Raw genomic sequence first — 19,672 nt, 5'->3', positions numbered from 1 at the left:
TGAATATCAAAGGAAAGAATGAACAATTAAGATTCTTTGTCATAATCGTGCAGACCTACAAGACCCGTTTGATTTTCATTCCTTTTGGTTCTTTTAGCGGTTCTCGAACATTCAATTTTTCACAGATGTGGATGGAACATCTTACTATAATAAATAGTCTGACAATGTTTCCAGCAGTACAATTCGGCGGCAGCGCTGCCCCTCCTCTGAATTTTCAGCGCGAAACAGACAGCGCTACCATTCTCAACAAATGATTTATCAGACGGTTCTTCATCGTGAATCAAACAACACTTATAAATCAGTTGGAGCAGTTACTGAATGAATTAATTAATTCTTCAAAATTATAAAAAGAATCATTAAGGGAACCAGAATTGTTAAGAGGAATTGGAACCAGAATCGTTAAATTCCTTACATTTCCCACCCCTAGTGGTAATGGAGCAAATTTTACTAAGAAGCGAAATTTTGAAAACCTGGCATGAAGTTGATTAAAGAATGTGGAGCAGAAATCACTGTCGTTTCACTTTACTTACATACTACTGTACACACAAACATCCACTGAATTTAGATCATAAGAAACACGGAAGCTTATCAACAGGCAACAGTATTATTTCCTTTGGTCATACTGATTACACCACATCCTCAAGAGTTGCCATGGATATAGAGACACACACACACACACACACACACTTCTGTGTGGTTGTCCAGCTATTTAAGGTGCATTTTAACATCTGCATTTGGTCTTTGTGTGATTTTTATCTATTTCTGTCCTGCTTGATGTTGAAGATCAAAGACTCAAGACCTTGTTTAGTCGAACATTAGACGGGAGAACAAGAGATGAAATCATGTAAAAAAAAAAATTTAAATTAAAAAAAAAAAAAAGGTGGAGAGGTTTAGGGAGCTGTATAACTTGCAACTGACTTTAAAGAAAACTTAAAAAAAGACCTTAAAGATTCATTCTAGATGTTAATTTGGCCGATACCGATAACTAAGGTGCTGGAAAAGGATGGTGGTTTTTAAAATCGATTTATAGAATGTTAAAACATTTTCTTAGTCTTTCAATACTATGACGGGCACAGACATGGAGGCTAAAAGAATCCCAATCCAAAGTAGAGCATGGTGTGAGCAATGCCAAGATCGTGGGTTTGATTCACAGGGAACACATAAACTAATACAATGTATACCTTGAATGCATAAAAGCATCTGCTAAATGCATAAATGTACATGTAAATGACTTTTAACAATAAACATGCCTGGAATATACGTACTTATTTAGGGACTCTTTATTTTAAATTACAGAGACTTGGCTCTGTTACAATGCTCTCTATTTAAGTATTCAACATATTAAAGGTCGCAGTGAAGTGCCTTGATGAGCGCAGTTTTCTTTGGTGTTTTGATGTATTTCTTACTGAAACAGGAAGTGGGTGCAGGGAAATCTCATACGGCTCATCCCATTAAAAAAAAAAAAAAAAAAAAAAAAAAGCCAATAGGCTTTAGTTTACAGCCACACAAACACACAATCCATTCCACCCTGTTGTCATGCCAGAGCCGGTTCCCGGGGAAATTGAGAACCAATCTTTTCCACTAAAGTACTACACTTCGCGCTCCATTTCAAACGCATCTGAACGGCGGAGACCGGAAACGCAAGCTCAAGCGAAGAAATTTCGTACTCCACTGCATACAAGAGTTCAAGTTTGGCAAATTCTGACCTGCGAATCTGTATGACGTGAGGACATGTGACCAATGGAAGATTGAAACATCTAAACTCTTGGCTCAATACAAAGAATACATATTTTACAGGTATGAGTTTTTTTTATTGCCGGGAAGTGAGTAGACAATATATTTTAACATTTTAAATGTAATTTTATTTGTGATTTATTATTTACTTACACCAGAAGCCCTCCTGCATGACATCATATCCTGGTCTGTTGCGTTGTCCGAAAAAAAAAACGTGCATGCTCAAAGCTTAGTGTGACTGCCCCTTGACTTGAGAACCGAACGACAACCTAACTGACAACATTAATACATAACCAAATACACACAGAACATCGCAGTGTTTGTATACCACGAGGCTGGAGTTCAACGCAGATAATGAGAGACAAGTCAGTAAAAGATCACAATATTTCAATGTTTTGAATCACAATACCCTACATATAAAGAATAAAGAACACTTGCTCGTGCTGTACGTTCCAAGATACCTCCGAAAAATGTCGCCATTAAAAAAAAAGAAACTAGCCACTTTCTCTGAATGGACTGATGCATCCGATGGAAGCATTCAGGTGTAAAATGGCTCAAACACAACCACAAATTCACCATTATTCATCCTTCTTCGAAATGTACAAATTCAAGCCAGTGGACCCTTAACCAAGGTAGTTAGGGGTATGGAACAGGGTTTTGGGAGGGAAACAGCTGAAAATACACCTTTGCATTAGCAGCTAGATTTGTGTTTACAAAAACAGGCTCTTGAAGGGGCGGGGTTAAAACCAACTAAAAACTTTTGACTATTGAGTGCAACAGTACCCTTTTTTGAGCCATCTGAAGTCAGAAGTTTACATACATCTTAGCCAAATATATTTAAACTCAATGTCACAATTTCTGACATTTAATCGTAGAAAACATTCCCTGTTTAGGTCAGTTAGGATCACTACTTTATTTTAAGAATGTGGAATGTCAGAATAATAGTAGAGAGAATGATTTTTTTTTTTTTTCAGCTTTTATTTCTTTCATCACATTCCCAGTGGGTAAGAAGTTTACATACACTTTGTTAGTATTTGGTAGTTTTGCCTTTAAATTGTTTAACTTGGGTCAAACGTTTTGGGTAGCCTTCCACAAGCTTCTCACAAAAAAGATGCTGGAATTTTGACCCATTCCTCCAGACAGAACTGGTGTAACTGAGTTTGTAGGCCTCTTTGCTCGCACACGCTTTTTCTGTTCTGCCCACAAATTTTCTATCAGACTGAGGTCAGGGATTTGTGATGGCCACTCCAACACCTTGACTTTGTTGTCCTTAAGCCATTTTGCCACAATCTTGGAGGTATGCTTGGGGTCATTGTCCATTTGGAAGACCCATTTGTGACCGAGCTTTAACTTCATGGCTGATGTCTTGAGATGTTGCTTCAATATATCCACATAATTTTCCTTCCTCATGATGCCATCTATTTTGTGAAGTGCACCAGTAACTACTGCAGCAAAGCACCCCCACAACATGATGCTGCCGCCCCATGCTTCACGGCTGGGATGGTGTTCTTGGGCTTGCAAGCCTCACCCTTTTTCCTCCAAACATAATGTTGGTCATTATGGCCAAAAAGTTCCATTTTTGTTTCATCAGACCAGAGGAAATTTCTCCAAAAAGTAAGATCTTTGTAACCATGTGCACTTGCAAATTGTAGTCTGGCTTTTTTATGGCGGTTTTGGAGCAGTGGCTTCTTCCTTGCTGAGCAGGCTTTCAGATTATCTCAATATAGGACTTGTTTTACTGTGGATATAGATACTTGTTTACCTGTTTCCTCCAGCATCTTCACAAGGTCCTTTGATATTGTTCTGAGATTGATTTACACTTTTCGCACCAAACTACATTCATCTCAAGGAGACAGAATGCGTCTCCTTCCTGAGCAGGGTGATGGCTGTGTGGTCCCATGGTTTTTATACTTGCGTACTATTGTTTGTACAGATGAATGTGCTACCTTCAGGCGTTTGGAAAATGCTCCCAAGGATGAACCAAACTTGTGGAGGTCCACAATTTATTTTATTTTTTTTCTGATTTCTATAGACTTTCCCATTATGTCAGAGGCACTGATTTTAAAAGTTTGCCTTAAAATACATCCACAGTTACACCTCCAATTAAGTACACCTCCTGTCAGAAGCTAAATGGCTAACTGTCTAAAGGCTTGACATAATTTTCTGGAATTTCCCAAGCTGCTTAAAGGCACAGTTAACTTAGTGTATGTAAACTTCTGACCCACTGGAATTGTGATATAGTCAATTAAAAGTGAAACAATCTATTTGTAAACAATTGTTGGAAAAATTACTTGTGTCATGCACGAAGCAGATGTCCTAAACGACTTGCCAAAATTATAGTTTGCTAATATTAAATCCGTGGAGTGGTTAAAAATTAGTTTTAATGACTTCAACCTAAGTGTGTGTAAACTTCTGACTTCAACTGTGTGTATAGGTTTAATAAAGTTAGATAAGGTTTTTTTTTACTATTCACAAGATAAGTTGTAGACACAAAATATGTGCTGATGTTTCTATATGGTAGCATTTTTTTATTTTTATTTTACATTTAGAACACTTGATTTTTCTAATCAAAATATGCATTGAAGTGAGGATAAAAATATGGATGAATACTGTCAATGTTGAAAGATTTAGATACAGCAAATGTCAGTGTCAGTGATTGTTTTTATTTGACCTCTCGAGGCGGCTTTTATAATCCAGATGCTTAGAGAGCTGTTAGGATTAAAATATTTTCCATTTAATCAGAAAATAGGTATTTTTCCGCTATTTATTTGTTTATGTTTCTCTGCCCGATGTAACCCTCATTTTTACAGCAATTTACTGAGGTATCTGAGTTAATCTGATGTGAATCAGGGCAGTTCCTTAACTAGATTCTATTGAGCTCATGCTGATTTTAAATCAGATTTGCAGAGCTGTTTCTCCACAGATATACAAATAAAGCAGTCACGTTTCAAAGTGTTATTATGATTATTTACACGACACACCCTGCCACCTCTGCTCTTTCCGCTGATCTCTGGCTGAGTTAGAAATGGACTAACTAGTGTACTGCTTACTGCATAATGTGCAGTATATACTGAATACTGCCTACTACTTTTTTTCAAATAGTATGCACAATGTGTCCACAATGCACAGATAAGTTTGAAAGAGTAGTATGCTACATTATCACATCACCTCATTATATTACATGTTTAATTCAATTAATATATCAGAAATAAATACAGATATACACTCACTGAGCACCTTATTAGGAACACCTGTACACTAATTATTCATGCGATTATCGTGCCAATTGTGTGGTAGCAGTGCAATGCATAAAATCATGCAGATACAGGTCTGGGGAAAAAATTTGATCTCAGTGATTTCAACCATGGCATGATTGTTGGTGCCAGACGGGCTGGTTTGAGTATTTCTGTAACGCAGAACGGTCTCTAGAGTTTACTCAAAATGGTGATCCAGTGAGTGGCAGTTCTGTGGACAGAAATGCCCTGTTGATGAGAGAGGTCAACGGAGAATGGCCAGACTGGTTCGAGCTGACAGAAAGGCTATGGTAACTCAGATAACCACTCTGTATAATTGTAAAGAACAGAATAGCATCTCAGAATGCACAACATGTTGAACCTTGAAGCGAATGGGCTACAAAAGCAGAAGACTACATCGGGCACTTTATTAGGACCATAGCGTTCCTAATAAAGTGCTCAGTGAGTGTATATTTCCACTTTGAATCCTGTTTTTTTGTAAAACAATGACTTAACTTTTGGCAGTATTATTAAACAAAGAGTTAAACATCACAATATATTTTGTGCATTCACTGTTCTGGTCATAATTAAACATTTGCATTGCAGTAACGAGAATTAGAGGCTTAAATGTGCATAACTGTCATGAAATAATGTAAAATGGTGTCTAGATGGCCCTTAAAATAGTGTGGTGATGGGGGCATGGTCATGTGTCTGTTTGTGGGAGAGAGGGAGTGATGTGGCTCCTCAAGCTGTTTGGCATGATTTCTAACAGCTGTTTCTCATTACAGTGATGGTGGAGAGAGCCCTTAAAAGCAGTCAAACACGCCAGAGAAGACGAGTGTGCAGCGTTGGCGTGTGTTTATATTGAGTGTTTTGATCTATTGAGTATTGTGATGAAGTTTATGTTTATTTTGAGAGTGAATTATTGAACTGAGTGAATGCATTAAAAAGTACATATGCTGTACACAAAGCGAAGAGAATATAAGCCTGACCTGAAACGTGTCACTGCTCCCCGTCTCCTCCTTTCCACCCCAGAACCCTGACGTTGTGTCACAAATAGACTTTATTTTCTATAGGCAAAATATGAGTTCATATTTCTTTCTTTTAATTTTGGAGTGAAATAGGACCATGACATTTTCATGACAGGTTTCATGAGAATCACCCTATTATGAAAACACCTAAACTACGGTCACGCTACTGAAAAATTAGTAAGCGTCATTACGCTTAGTTACTGCCCAGCAATAGTTTGTAGTATGTGGGTTGTTTGTACTCACTCATACTGTGATCCTGGGTGCTGGCAGGGATGTGTGCTCCAGGTGAGGTTCTTCTCAACAGCTGGTATCCTCAAGGCACTCATGACCTGGACACAACACAAAAGACAAGTCACTGTACATGTATGCTCATGTAAAAATGTCAAGCAATCGGTTTAGAAACAGATGCTAAAACACCTTGAGTTGTTACTAAGGAAAGCAACAGATAAATCCACAGTAAACCACAACATTCTCCAAAAAAGAGATCCATGAATTGTAAACAGAATTTTGAAGCAGACATTCATTAAAAGCAAGTCACTAAACAAGTTTCCATATGAGTGTCATTTATGAGACTATGTGAGTCAATCTACTGTAATCACTGCATCATAAAAACTCTGAAGTATTTTTAGCATCTAGCGTTGCATGAGATCATCTGAAATATTCATTTTGCATAGTGATAAAGCTCTTAAAGTAATACTGATCATGATATTTTAGTTGGATATTTTTTGTTTCAGTGTTTATATATTAGGTCTATGCATTTGGGTGTAATAAAGATCATCTTTCAACTAAAAAGTCTAGGCCTAGCTATATCCAATTAGGAAGGTGACAACCACACCCAAAATATACTGTATACATTTGCCCCAGAACGTATACAGGTACTTAAGCCTCACTTATAAAGTAAAAGTATATTATTTCAGTACATAAAAACGAATAAAAGCAAGTGGCATCTGCAAACAAATGATGCTAGAGCTTTTCTCCAAACTAACTTGATTTTCCAAAGGCGCAGTCACATTTACCTTTGAACGGCCAAATACCACGGGTGAAGGAAGCATGGGCAGATGTTTGCGGGAACCAGCAAAAAACGAAATGACCCTTTGCTAAACCCTGCCTTACAAGCATTTCTGACCAATCCTATCTTAGCAACTGTTGCTCTCCGCCATTTTCTGATAAGCGTTTGCTTTTTTCCAACGAGAGTCTATTGGAGTCATGTGTGTCTGAGGAGGTTTAAGTGGAATTTTATAGAAATTACACTAAAAATCCTAAAAAAATAAAAAAGTGTTTCTGTGTCTCTTGTCATAGTGATACGAAGAACCTTGAGACGATACACACAGTGTTTTTTTCTTTCTGTTTTTTAAATCTTTAAATAAATCTTGAGAAGAACATGCTATAAGCAGAGTTTCCCATTAATTACCTAGACCTAATTTGTCCCGCCACAGTTTCATAATGAACCGAAAATATTTTTACACTTCTCATAATAATATAAAAGATCTCTAATGTTGTTTTTTGCGCCTTTGCTTCTGCAAAGCATCTCTCACTCCCAGCCAGTCAACCCCCCCAGCGGCTCTGACAGAGTAACTATTTTCAGCATCTGAGGAGCAAGTTCAACACAGGTAACCACTTTTGCTTCATTTCTTTGATGGCTCACAGGGCTCAACATTAACGCTTGTCCAGGACGAGTGGATTTTTGAAGGTGCAAGTGAAAGACAATTTTACTTGCCCGACTGATTAAAACATCAATAACAAAAAAATAATCAGTTATATTTGTGATAGGCTAGGCCTGTGTCACTTATTAGAAAGTTCATATTCTTATGATTATTATAATTTTATAATTCGCATGCGATTTAGTAACAGCTGCGCCGTTTGATTGACAGGCAGCATATGTGTGTGTGCTGAACATGCGTGTTCCGAAAATGCTCGTGCTAATGCGCACCTGAACGGTCAAATACATTTCAAAGTTCCGCCAAAATACCAAAATGTCTTGGTGAGGTATTCATGTAAACACAGAGAGCGATGTCTAAAGTGAACGTAAACAGTGGAGAAAATAGCAGATTTGTATTAAAATGTCGGACTTTTAAGTGTAAATGTAAGCTAATAGACCTGCTGCTGTCGAGTGTGTCATTATAATAATCAAACAACTATAACAAGAAAATGAGAAATCACTCACTGCTCTTGACTGGGTAACTTTAGTAGCTTTAAAACGTATTAATGTATTATAATCATACAGTGAAGACCAGTAGTAGTTTTATGTTGCATTTCATTCTGAATGTTTACTTGAATACTTGATAACCTACTGCTGTTAAAAACATTTAAAGCTGTTAAAAAAGCACTGAATTTTCTTAATTTGTATTTTTTTTTCTATTATTTTTAATCTATGCTGCTGTTTTTTATTATTATTTTATTACTGACCGTCTATAATAATTACTTAAGAACTTGAAACCCCCAAGAGGGTCCAAGGTCCACCCACCATAGACTCACAAAATCCTGTGGGAAACACTGTATAGATCAAACTATGTCAGCTCTTATTCCCAAATGAATATGTACAAATCAGCAAGGACACCTACATTTGCTCAAAGGTAAATTAAAGCTAATAACTTAACATTATTAATTTATGTATTCATTCATGTCTTAGTGAAGGTGATAGTAAATAAAGATAAATATAGTGAATGTGTTATGAGACGTTTTGAGCAGTTCTGTTCTCTCACACTAAAGTTATCAGATGTGTAATCGCCATCAAATGATGCAAAGTGGAAATCATAGGGCCCTAATTTTTTAGTTCGATCTCACGAAAATTATGTGATTTTGTCGACATGTTTGTAAAATTATATTACGAGGTTCCTTACACGTAACACGACATTTCTGAGAAGGAATGACCACTCTGCGGCCCTAAAAGCAAGTTAAATCTTCTCAAACACTGATGAGGTTAAGGTTACGCTCTATTGAGTTTTAAATGAACAAAACTGACCTCCCTACCCTAAACCCTAACCTAAACCTATCCGACAGTGTTGTAAAAGCAAATGTGAGATGAAAATCGAAACTGCTAAAGCAACTACGTCATTTTGTTGTGCTTCTATGTCACTTTCGGCTCACGTGTTGACTTGCATGCTCTTCAGGACTCATACCCTGGTCCTTTACATCGCAAATGCTCTGTCAGTTAAGCTACTACGCAATTTGATTGCACTTGAACAAGCTTCTAAATGTAGTTGGTTATGTAATGCAAATATTAAAATGTATCGCCTTACAAGTCACGCGCAATAGTAAAAGTGTTAGATGTCATAAGATAGCATTAGCATTGCAACTGATAGGGTGCGTCTCAATCACCTCCCTAGTTCAGTAGTCAGGGCACTGACTACTGAGTCGGCCATTTCTAGGACTGTCCCAATCGCAATTTTGCTCCCTAAAAATTCCCAGAACGCAACGAAAAAAAAGAAAAAACAGGGAGCATTGCTGCTTACTATGTTCCTTTACCGGAAATGTTGTCAGGTCTTCTGAAGTCTTTGAAGAACGCAAGTGTAAATATACAACATAAAAGCCTTATTTTCTTTTTAAAAGGGAGTGATTTTTCCATCAATTTTTTTTTTCCATCCTATCATCCATATTGTTCATGTAAGGTAAGAAAAATCTTTAAAATATTAGAGTTGTTATAAAAAAAAAGATTAAAAATACACTTCTTTGTAGGGCTGGGTAAAAACATAAATTTTCCGATGCTGAACTAGGGAGGTGATTGAGACGCACCCTATCAGTTGCAATGCTAATGCTATCTTATGACATCTAACACTTTTACTATTGCGCATGACTTGTAAGGCGATACATTTTAATATTTGCATTACGTCATGATCTTCGTTTGAACAATCTCAATATCGATTCTTAAATCCCAATATCTATCTTTGACTTTACGCAGCAACCCTCTTTTATGAAAGTAAATCACACACATATGCAACCAAATCTCAAGCTATGCAACTAAAAATGTCTATTAGCCACTGGCTAGTAAATGTTCAGATTTCAGATTGCCGCTAGTCTTAAAAGACGTACAGATTAAGCATGTGTTCCACACTTCAATGTAAATACTTCAAAATAGTACAAATTACGACAATAAACAATACAAATTTAACAAAATATATATGCAACATAATATATGCAATTTCAAGACATTAATTGATGGAATAGATTGAATTAGAAAGATTTTCAAAAGCTAATTTGTGACCAATTTGATGAATAACTAATTAAATTAAATTGGTAAAATTACTATTTTCAAATTGTACCAAGAGGGGTTTGCCTAGAACAGTGGTTCTCAACCTTTTTAACTTCAAGGCCCCCCACTGTTCAAGACAATATTTGAAGGCCCCCACGGCTGAAACTAGACATGTCTGATTAAAATATTAATAATGGATCTTTTTTGATTCTAGAAGTTTCAGAAAGAGTCAATTTTATGTCAACTTAAGGCCTCCATGGAAGTGTGCTGAGGCCCCCTATTGGGTCCCGGCCCCTTGGTTGAGAACCACTGGCCTAGAAGGTTCCTTTATAATTAAGAGCATTAGCTGAGGAATAATTAATTTTATATGTAAGCAAAATGGACATTGTAACAGAAATGTACCCATTTGAATCTATATCGAATTGAGATCGGAATCTAATCGAATCTAGAGCTTGTGAATTGGAATCGAACCAGGTAATCTGTATCAATACCCAGCCCAACTCCTATTTCTTCATTTATCTTCCATAATAACACTGTATGTTTTAATATCTACACCGAAAATGAACAATACTGTCATTTATACACACTGACACCAAGGGGCATGAATGCAGAAACCAAATCAAAGCTTTTCCGTAACCAATGCCATTGTAGAAATTCACTATTCACAGTAAGCCAGGAATAGTTTAATCAGTGAGTGAAAGTGTCCAATAACAGGGAGGTTACTGAGATTAAGCGAGTAGTATTTGGCTGGTCATGTGATTCTAAAATGGTCGCCCCCATGAGGGGACCCTCACCATGTAGAATAAAACAGCTTTTATAAGGTTACTGATATGACTAGTCTTCATCTCATGTAAGTGCTCATGATTTTTATACATTTATACATAAAATTACAATTAATTTCTTTAGAAGTATAACCTTTTAAATAAGGAAAAAATTACTGAGTGCACCTTTAACAACAGCTGCTCTTGAACGCACAAACTCGTAATCATGTCGCAGGTAATTGAGTCATAAGTGTCCTAATGCTCAGTGGATGAACACCTTGCCAGTGCCCGAATTCATGTTCACAATTTACTGATTCAGAACATAGGGAGCTAGGGAGCACACCAATAGTCTGCCGTTTTACCCGTAATTTATGTGAACTGTGAAAGGGTATAAAAGTCATATTGTCGCTATGAGATCAGGTTGAGATTTGAGTCTAATTACATAGAAAAGTAAAAAAAAAAAAAAAAAAAAAAGCTGTGATAGAAATTTTCAGCCCACTTCTGTGTTCTATGATTGCTTTGTTAGTTTGTATTTCCTCTGCATTTCCTCACTTTAATTTGCAAGATCTAGAAATATAATGTGCAAAAAATCTTCAGGCAAAATATCAGTTATACTTCTTGAATGTATTTTACACTGAAACATATTACTAAAATAATGTAACAGATTTAAACTCAAAATGATCTTTCACGTAATACAGAATGAAAGCTAAGCGCCCCACACTGACATACACAAACAATGATGATATCAGGCCTTTAATATCAGCTAACCTGTCATGACCCAGTGTGAGAGAGCTAACCGCTACACCCATCTTTCCTGCCTTTTCTTATTCTACCGCCCTCATCAGGGCACAACATAAACGCTTGTCCGCGACAAGTTGAATTTTGAACGGGCAACTTAAAGAGAATTTTACTTGCCAGACCGGACAAGAAAATTAAAATCTCAATAACGAATGTTGTCTTCATCACAAGCGCACAACGTTGGAGAGATCTAATTTTGTCTCGTCACATCGTGGTGCTCCCTGGTAATACAGCAAGAAAGGCAGAAATTGCAAAAACGCTTTGTGTAATAATGCCATCTGTAGAGTGAAAAGAAACGCTAAAAACAGACTTATGCACCAGTTACATCTCTCATCTTTCTAGAGCTCCATCTAATGTATGTATCCAAGGTATTTTCTCTGCCATGTGAATCAGTCAATTTTAATAAGTATATAACAATATACATTATAATAATATTAATACTATAACATTAATACATTTCACACAATGAAAACATACCTATCTTTAATATGCATATCTGTTTTGAATATACATTTGAAGTCAGAAGTTTACAAACACCTTAGCCAAATACATTTAAACTCAGTTTTTCACAATCCCTGACATTTAATTGTAGAAAACATTCCCTGTCTTAGGTCAGTTAGAATCACTATTTTATTTTAAGAATGTGAAATGTCAGAATAATAGTAGATAGAATGATTTATTTCAGCTTTTATTTCTTTCATCACATTCCCAGTGGGTCGGAAGTTTACATACACTTTGTTAGTATTTGGTAGCATTGCCTTTAAATTGTTTAACTTGGGTCAAATGTTTTGGGTAGCATTCCACAAGTTTCTCACAATAAGTTGCTGGAATTTTGGCCCATTCCTCCAGACAGAACTGGAATAACCGAGTCAGGTTTTTAGACCTCCTTGCTCGCACACACTTTTCCTGTTCTGCCCACAGATTTTCTAGCAGATTGAGCTCAGGTCTTTGTGATGGCCACTCCAATACCTTGACTTTGTTGTCCTTAAGCAATTTTGCCGCAACTTTGAAGGTATGCTTGGGATCATTGTCCATTTGGAAGACCCATTTGTGACCGAGCTTTAACTTTCTGGTGGATGTCTTGAGATGTTGCTTCAATATATCCACATAATTTTCCTTCCTCATGATACCATCTACTGTGTGAAGTGCATCAGTCACTACTGCAGCAAAGCACCCCCACAACATGATGCTGCCGCCCCCATGCTTCATGGTTGGGATGGTGTTCTTCGGCTTGCAAGACTTACCTTTCTTCTACCAAACATAACGATGGTCATTATGGCCAAACAGTTTCTTTGTCCCCATGTACACTTGCAAACTGTAGTCTGGCTGTTTTATGGCAGTGTTTGGAGCAGTGGCTTCTTCCTTGCAGAGCAGCCTTTCAGGTTATGTCGATATAGGACTCATTTTACTGTGGATATACACTACCAGTCAAAAGTTTTTAAACACGACTGAAATGTTTCTCATGATCTTAAAAATCTTTTGATCTGAAGGCATATGCTTACATGTTTGAAATTAGTTTTGTAGACAAAAATATAATTGTGCCACCATATTAATTTATTTCATTATAAAATCAAAATGTAATGAAAAAAAAAAGTTTTAAATTGATGACTTGGACCAAATAATAAAGAAAAGCAGCCAATAAGTGCCCAACATAGATGGGAACTCCTTCAATACTGTTTAAAAAGCATCCCAGGGTGATACCTCAATAAGTTGGTTGAGAAAATGTCAAGAGTACATGTCTGCAAATTCTAGGCAAAGGGTGATTGCTTTGAAGATGCTAAAATATAACACAGTTTTGATTTATTTTGGATTTTGTTTAGTGACAACATAATTCCCATAGTTCCATTTCTGTTATTCCATAGTTCTGATTACTCTATTCTAAAATATGAAAAAAAAAAAAAAAAAAAATTATAATAAAGAATGAGTAAGTGTTTCAAAACTTTTGACCGGTAGTGTAGATACTTGTCAACCTGTTTCCAACAGCATCTTCACAAGGTCCGTTGATGTTGTTCTGGGATTGATCTGTACTTTTCTCACCAAACTATGTTCATCTCTAGGAGACTGAATGCATCTCCTTCCTGAGCAGTATGATGGCTGTGTGGTCACATGGTGTTTATACTTGCGTACTATTGTTTGTACAGATGAACGTGGTACCTTCACATGCTTGGAAATTGCTCCAAAGGATGAACCAGACTTGTGGAGGTCCTTATTTTCTTCTTATTTTTTTCTGAGGTCTTCTCCCATGATGTCAAGCAAAGAGGCACTGAGTTTGAGGTAGGCCTTAAAATACATGCACAGGTACACCTCCAATTAGCCTATCAAGCTAATTGCCTAAAGGATTGACGTAATTTTCTGGAATTTTCCAAGCTGCTTAACCTGTTGATGTGCATGCCCCCCCCCCCCCCCCCAAAAAAGGCACAGTTAACTTAGTGTATGTAAACCAATAGAATTGTAATATAGTCAATTAAAACTGAAACAATCTATCTGTAATCAATTGCTGGAAAAATTACGTGTCATGCACAAAGCAGATGTCCTAAGCGACTTGACAAAACTATAGTTTGCTAATATGAAATCTGTGGAGTGGTCAAAGAATTAATTTTAATGACTTCAGCCTAAGTGTGTGTAAACTTCTGACTTCAATTGTACAACTGTGATTTAGCAGCAAGGTTCTCTCAGGATTTTATATGTTAACATGTGCAAAGCATTTTGTCAATATTAAACATTAGTTCATGCACTATGAACTAACAATGAACAATTGTATATTTTGTTTATAGTAACTAACATTACCTAAGATTGATAAATTCTGTAAAATATTGTTCATTGTTAGTTCAATAGTTCATGATAACTAATGCATTATCTAATGTCAATGAACCTTATTGTAAAGTGTTACCAAAAATCCTTTCATCATTACTCACCTTTATGCTGTTCCAAACCTGTATGACTTTCTATCTTCTGTGGAACTCAAAAGGAGATGTTAGAGAGAATGTTAGTTTCAGCATCAATTCACTTTTAGTTTATGAAAAAAAAGTGACAGTGAATAGTGACTGTGACTAACATTCTGCCAAAAATCTAATTTTGTGTTCCTCAGAAGAGAGAAATTCATACAGGCTTGAGGGTAAATAATGATTTACCATCTTTCTGCACAGTGGTCTTAATGGTTCTTAGGTGTAAATGATGACGATGGAGGCCTTTCTTTTGTTTTTGTCTCTGGACAAGTAATTTTTTTTTACTCGGACAAGTGAATGATCAATTTACTTGTCCGAAGCACAAGCACATGACAATGCTTAATGTCGAGCCCTGCCTCTCACACCTACATGTAGGATGACCAAATAACTCTTATAATTTACACACCACCCCTACCTCCTGCAGTTATCAGCATCATGACAGTAATCTAAAGGCGGTGGACAGTAGTCAGAGAGAGTTAATCACTGTAATAAGATGATGCAGGTGGAGGTGACAGGAAATTATAAGGATTGACCGAGATAGGGAAAGATGTCATTCCCATTCTCATGCTTGTGGAATGAGCAAACATTCAGTTCAAAGGAATAGTTCACCCAACTGTTTTTTTTTTTTTTTATAGATCACAAAAAAGTCAAAGAGACTGCATCAAAGCATGCAGTTGGGCAAGAAAGAGACGCAGAGAGAGAAAGTGAGAACTCTTGACAAGCTCGTCTTAATGCTGGGATTACTGCGGCCATATGATCACATGTTCAGCTGTGGGCTTTAAATTGCACGCTGCAAAGAGGAACAACCATGTAAGAGTCAAGTTAAACTAGTGGATACAGCACAACTGCATCTCCCAGGAACATTACACTCGCTTTAGAATCTGAACTTCTGTTTGTATGAGTGTGTGTGGGCCAACCGCCTTGTTTCGAGCCAAACCAGCTCTCTCTGCCAGTGGGCATCAGAATAACAGCATGTCTAAAAGTTTACATTTGTGAATACTTAGAATTGCCAACCATTCACCCTCCAGATGCCACAGTGTCATGCATCAAGGGCTAAGAAAGGGCTCATTCATTACAGTAGCAGTGGATGTGTGATTCCCTTCGTGCTGCAAAAAAGATTGGCCTTGATTCTAGGCACGATCGGCCGATCACAGACTTAAGACGAAGATTGGCCGATTTAGATCAGTGACTGATCATGTGAACCCTTTAGAATTAGCTAGTTTTCTGCATTAATTGGTCATAAAATATGATCTCATCTTCATCAAAGTCACAAGTATGGACAAACACAATGTGCTTTATTGAACACATCCCATTAAACAATAACAGTAATGTGGAAAAAGTATGTGAACCCTTGGATTTAATAACTGGTCAATCCTCCTTTGGCAGCAATAACCTCAACCAAGCGTTTCCGGTAGCTGCGGATTAGACCTGCACAACGTTCAGAAGGAATTTTGGACCATTCTTGCTTACAGAACTGCTTCAGCTCAGCCATATTCTTAAAATGTCTGGTGTAAACGGCTCTGGAGGTCATTCCACAGCATCTCTATTGGGTTAAGGTCTGGGCTCTGACTGGGCCACTCCAAAAGGTTGATTTTCTTTTTTTGAAGCCATACTGCAGTGGATTTACTTTGATGTTTATGGTCATTGTCCTGGTGTATCACTGAACTTCTACTGAGTTTCAGCTGGCGAACAGCAACCCTGATGTTATCCTGTAGGGTATCTTGATAAACTTGGGAATTCATTTTTCCCTGGCAAGCGATCCAGGCCCCGAAGCATCCCCAAATCATGATGCTCTCTCCACCATACTTCACTGCTGGGACGATGTGTGTATGCGGTGCCCTTGTTGGTATGCGGTGCTCTTTTTAAGCCATACGTAGTGCTGCGTGTTCTTCCCAAACAATTCAACCTTAGTTTCATCAGTCCACAGAACATTTTCCCAGCAGCGTTGTGGAGTGTCAAGGTGGTCTTTGGCAAACTTCAGGCATGCAGCAATATTTTGTTGGAAAGCAGTGGCTTCTGTTTAATGTTTTCCATATAGTAGACTCATGAACAGAGATGTTAACCAGTTCCAATGATTCCTTAAGTCCTTAGCTGTCACTCTAGGGTTCTTTTTTACCTCATTGAACATTCTGTGGTGTGCCCTTTGAGTCAACATGGCTGGACGGCCACTTCTAGGGAGAGTAGCCACAGTACTAAATCATCTCCATTTATAGACAATTTGTCTAACTGTGGACAGATAAATATATAAGCTCTTCAAGATAACTTTATAACCCTTTATGCTTTATGCAAAGCAACAATTCTTGATTGTAGGTCTTCTGAAATCACTTTTTTGCAAGGCATGGTTCACATCAGCAGATGCTTATTGTGAATAGCAACCTCAAAATGTTTGAGTGCTTTTTATGAGTCAAAGTAGCTCTAACCCACACCACCAATCTCGTTTCATTATTTGGATGCCAGGTTTGCCAACTCCTAACACTAATTAGGTTTTTTGTGGTCTTTAGCCTAGGGGTTCACTTACTTTTTCCACAGCACTGTGAATGTTTAATGGGATATGTTCGATAAAGACATGAAAGATTATATTATATTGTTTGTGTTGTTAGCTTAAGCACATTGTGCTTTGTCTATACTTTAATGAAGATGAGATCACATTTTGTGACCAATTAATGCAGAAAACCAGCTGATTCCAAAGGGTTCACATACTTTTTCTTGCCTCTGATAGTGTGAAATATGTGCATATAAATGATTAAATACATATACTTAGGTAAATATGCTTGTATTTACTGATCATGTACGTATTGTGACATTAGTGTTTTTAAATGAAAATGATTTAATAAATATGACTAGCTATGTAATAAAATTAGTGCATATAAATGAGAATAATTAAAAAAATTATAAAATAGTGGTGTTTGTATTTATAGATATGTATTTTAACATTAGTGCATAAAAAAAGGAAAAGGATTTAATAAATATAAGCAGGTTAATATTGCTGTTTTTATAGATATGTAGTGTGATATTGGTGCATATAGACCATTTCAAGACAGTTTAAGGAAGAGGCATCTTTTTGTTCCTTGAAAATTTCCTGCTAGACACGAACTCAAGACTGCATTCCAAACTAGATAAATCACCCTCCGAAGGGCACTTTGAAGGGACAACAATCATGATAGGCATGCTGTAAGATCGCTTCAAGCTCAATTTCCAATAAAAATGACTTAAAAAGTGAGTTTTGAATGACACTTATTTTTTTAGCCCCACAACTTTTAGCCTTTCAAAGCTCTCACAGTGGATGGTAAAGTCTTTGGAGGGAATAGGGCATAGTCTGAATGGAACGCACTCGCATTCAAAACAACAGTTCATTCATAGTGACTTTAACACGATTAACATTACTAATGTTAACATGATTGTTATAAAATGCCATTATTAAAATGTGGACCGTGTTGTTCGGTGGCTGGGTGCTCCCTGGATCTAAAGAAAATTAAAGTGTTTAGACCTCCAAAAAAAAACAACGACAAATGGACGTAAGTACCACTTCAATGAAGCGAGACGGCTGGATTGATATGTGCAGTACTAACAACTGTACCACACATCTAATATCTTTTAGGTGAATGAAATTTATGCCAAATAATTGTAAGTTTGAGAGGCAGAGCTCTAAAAGTGACCATCGCTCCCATTATATTGAATGAAGCTGCGCAAGTCATATACTTCTACATTTAGTTATTTAGCAGACGCTTTTATCCAGAAGAAAGAGACAAGAAAAGTATTTTTATCATTACAAAAAGAAATCCTTACCTTGTCCACAGGTCATGTAGACAGCTTCATTGAATGGCTTCATTGATTAAAACAGGAGCAATCCAATATTTCCGATCTCCCCGCTGAGGAAATAATAGCGTGCATCTAAACTACGCCACAATTTTATCGACTTTCGCGTGTAGACGCGCTCAGCATCAACAACTCGTCTGGATAAGTCACTTCCGGAAAACGTTTGATGCTCTTTGTGAAAATCTGTTGACTAAAGAGTCTTATATAAATGATCCGGTAATGACACCTTATTGTTTATTTTAAGTTTTTGCACATATTTTGTTTGTTCTGTTTCAGCTAAACTCTAAAAGGATGTGCTAGTCATTTTATTTTGACAGACTGACAAGGCTTCAGGGCCAGACATGCGCAGTAGCCTTCTAATTCCTTTGTTATTGTTTACATCCTTGAAATGGTCTATAAATGAAGATGATTAAATATAAGTATCTTATAAGTAGTGCTTATTAAAATTAGTGGATATAAATGCGAATTATTAAATATAAGTAGGTAAATATTGCTGTTTGTATTTATAGATACATATTGTTAAATTGGTATATATAAATTAAATATAACTTTTCCTCGTCTTCATTAAGTGAAGTTTGGAAAGCATGCCTTGATTACTTTTAACTAGACATTTACTGTATTTTACTTCCTGCATTAAACGTTTAGAATCTACTTGGTAACAATGGCTCTTTGGTTGAAATTATGTTTCTTTTAACTAAAATCCTTTAAAGCCATTTCAGAGCAAATAAATAAATATTTATGTATATTAGATATTATCACAAGGCTGAAAAAGAGATAGGCATACTTTTTAACTATATCACCCAGCCCTATTATTAGCTAGTGTGATTTTGCTTGCATGCAATGCAAATGTCAAACAATTTGACAAAAGTGTGTGTGTTGCTTGGCTGGGGGAAGTGTTTCACAAAAGTAATAACTACTTCCTACACCATTGCCCGCTAGAGAACTGTCTAATGTGCCAGCTATGAAGCTTTGCTCCACTTTGCTGCCATGATACATATCCTCCCACATACACACACAGGAAGTGATCTTTCCTTATCTGTGGGCTAAACCAGTTCAGTTCTCCATCAGCTTCTCTTCTGCCGCCCTGATCCTTCTGTACATTTCCTGCTGAAGTCATCAGTCGACCATCTGTGTGTGTGTGAGAGAGCTATTGTATTTCCTCTTA

General features: G+C 36.8%; 1 protein-coding gene across 1 annotated transcript in view; it reads right to left on the bottom strand.

Moving 5' to 3' along the window:
• Positions 1-19,672, bottom strand: part of LOC127435406 (USP6 N-terminal-like protein) — an 89,226-nt gene that overhangs the window by 67,979 nt on the left and 1,575 nt on the right. The window contains exon 2 of the mRNA XM_051688870.1: positions 6,242-6,327. Coding sequence (XP_051544830.1) covers positions 6,242-6,245 — 4 coding nt within the window. The 5' untranslated portion in view covers positions 6,246-6,327. The remainder of the gene's footprint in view (positions 1-6,241; positions 6,328-19,672) is intronic.

Source organism: Myxocyprinus asiaticus, chromosome 45 (assembly GCF_019703515.2).
Source record: "Myxocyprinus asiaticus isolate MX2 ecotype Aquarium Trade chromosome 45, UBuf_Myxa_2, whole genome shotgun sequence".
Classification (NCBI taxonomy): Eukaryota; Metazoa; Chordata; class Actinopteri; order Cypriniformes; family Catostomidae; genus Myxocyprinus; species Myxocyprinus asiaticus.
This window is presented reverse-complemented; position numbering and strand designations above follow the sequence as displayed.